This window comes from Lycium barbarum, chromosome 7 (genome assembly GCF_019175385.1).
Source record: "Lycium barbarum isolate Lr01 chromosome 7, ASM1917538v2, whole genome shotgun sequence".
NCBI lineage: Eukaryota > Viridiplantae > Streptophyta > Magnoliopsida > Solanales > Solanaceae > Lycium > Lycium barbarum.
Genome location: NC_083343.1, coordinates 134,170,698 through 134,172,867, shown reverse-complemented (window position 1 = coordinate 134,172,867; position 2,170 = coordinate 134,170,698). Strand labels below are relative to the sequence as shown.

The 2,170-nt window shown below is 32.0% G+C and overlaps 1 protein-coding gene across 1 annotated transcript; it reads right to left on the bottom strand.

Moving 5' to 3' along the window:
- Positions 1-634: 634 nt before the first annotated feature.
- LOC132602005 (inactive protein RESTRICTED TEV MOVEMENT 1-like) lies at positions 635-1,880 on the bottom strand. Its single transcript, XM_060315038.1, has 2 exons — positions 1,668-1,880; positions 635-952 (listed from the first exon to the last, which is right to left on the bottom strand). The coding sequence occupies exons 1-2, from the start codon at positions 1,878-1,880 to the stop codon at positions 635-637; spliced, it is 531 nt and encodes a 176-aa protein (XP_060171021.1).
- Between the last annotated feature and the right edge of the window lie 290 nt (positions 1,881-2,170).

Sequence of the window (2,170 nt, the reverse complement as noted above, 5' to 3'; positions counted from 1 at the left end):
AGAAAATATAAATCGACGACAAATAATTCATATTTTATTCTCCTCAACTTTATAAAAATACAAAAAACCATGCTTATGAATTATGATATATAATTCTCATTCTCAAACTATTTAATAAAGGGGTTATTCAGATTAATTTATATATTTCTAGTTCTTGATCAACTAATTAGCAATTGATATCCTCTAGTTGAATAACTCAATCCTTAACTTAAGAGCAATCTTTTAATTAACAAAAGGTTGCTTGTCTTAGAAAAATGGGAAGACAAATTTGTATAACACATTATGTAATTAGGGACAAATACGCACATATTTAATTAACTAAAGGTTCGATATATTTAGCGAAATATCATAAATATCAAAATTAAAATTTGCCAATGACTAAGTAATAATTGAGAGTGCAATTATCCCTAACATTAACCACAACACCAGATGATGAAAAGATGATCATAAAATAAGCATAAAGTTAACTAGTAACGGGTCCATTTTGAAAATCTTTCAAGATGGAAGTACATACTTTGAATTAATCTACTTCCCTTTCATCCTCCATTTCGAGAACTTTTCGATACAAGCATAAAGAAATACTAGTAACTAGTCCAAACTTGGAACTTATCAGGACGAAACTACATATTTTGATTTAATCTTCTTCCCTTTTAATCATTACTTGAGGGGTATTGGTTATTCGAGAACACCTGGGTGCTATCATGGAGGATGTGATGGTCTTCACATAGATACCAATACTCTCAATGCTATTGCCATATTTGGTGCCGCGAAATCCAGCAAACATACGATCATTTCCCATTTGAAAATTGAACTGATCCATGTATTGTGATGGGTTCTTGCCATAGGGTCCATAGGAACCCTTGTTTGTGCTAAATGTTATTGTTCTCAAATAACCCGCAGAGAAGGTACCGCTTATCAGAGTAAGAAATTCTGATGGATAATCCAACGAAACCTAATTCATTATGAACAAATACAAAAATATTAATATTAATGCAGTAGTAACCTAAGTCCTAACAATGTATAAAAGGAAATGAAGTAAATAAATTAAAATTAGTGGAATAATAAACATTTGGGTCTGGTATAAACCAAATATGTGAGTGCGGAAAATCCTAAAAGTAGAACTATAAATATTAAGTTTTTTAATCCATATATTTTCAACAAGAAAACCTCAAAACTTAGAACCCATTATGTTAGAAGTAGGCTCCATGCTCGCGGGAAGATGCTCTAACGAGCATGTAGTTTGATTAGTCATGTAATATATATATATATATATATATATATATATATATATATATATATATATATATATATATATATATATATATATATATATATTACTGCTTTGATTTGCTTGTCCTTGTGCCGAGAGACTATTGAAAACGGTCTCCCTACCTCCCGAGATAAGGGTAAGGTCTGCGCTAAACTCTACCCTTTGCAGACCCCACGTTGTGAGATTTCACTCAATATGTTGTCGTTTTGTGTGTGTATATTTATTGAATCCTTTTGACTTCTCACTATATATTAACTCCGCTTGAGGAAACGCTCTAGCATGGGTATATATATGTGTGTATATTGAACTCGCATGTATTAATAATAACAACAACAACATACCCAGTGAATTCGCACGTGGAATTGAGTGAAGGGTACTGTGGGGGGAGGATACTTACAGTAGTGAAATTTTTGCTTAGTTCAGCAGTACCATGTAAGTTGGAGGAAACAAAGTGGTCAGTCTCAACGTACACGAATTGAAGTGAACAAATTGATTGTCCATTGTCGGAAACAAAAATCTTGGCTATTTCGCTTTTTCCCTTTTCGTCCCAAACAGTTCCACTTCGTCCTCCTACTGGGCTAACTTTGATCACATTCATATTCACACTCATTATATTAATTAATTTCTTGCTTTATAAAATGTAATTTAAGGATGAAGTTATATATAGAGAGAGGAGAAAGATGTTTCAACTTCAAAGTAACTGATGAATTTTTAGAGCCCTTTGAGTTTTTAACGATTGGTATTGGTATTGGTATTGGTATTTTAATCTCAAAAATAGGAACCTGACTTTTCGTTTAACTCAATCTTATCTAATGAGCTTTTATTTTGCAGTGGGAACAAAATACAGAAAAAGAGACTCTCAACTTTTACTTGAAACCTCTTGACTTCTTCTCACATAGA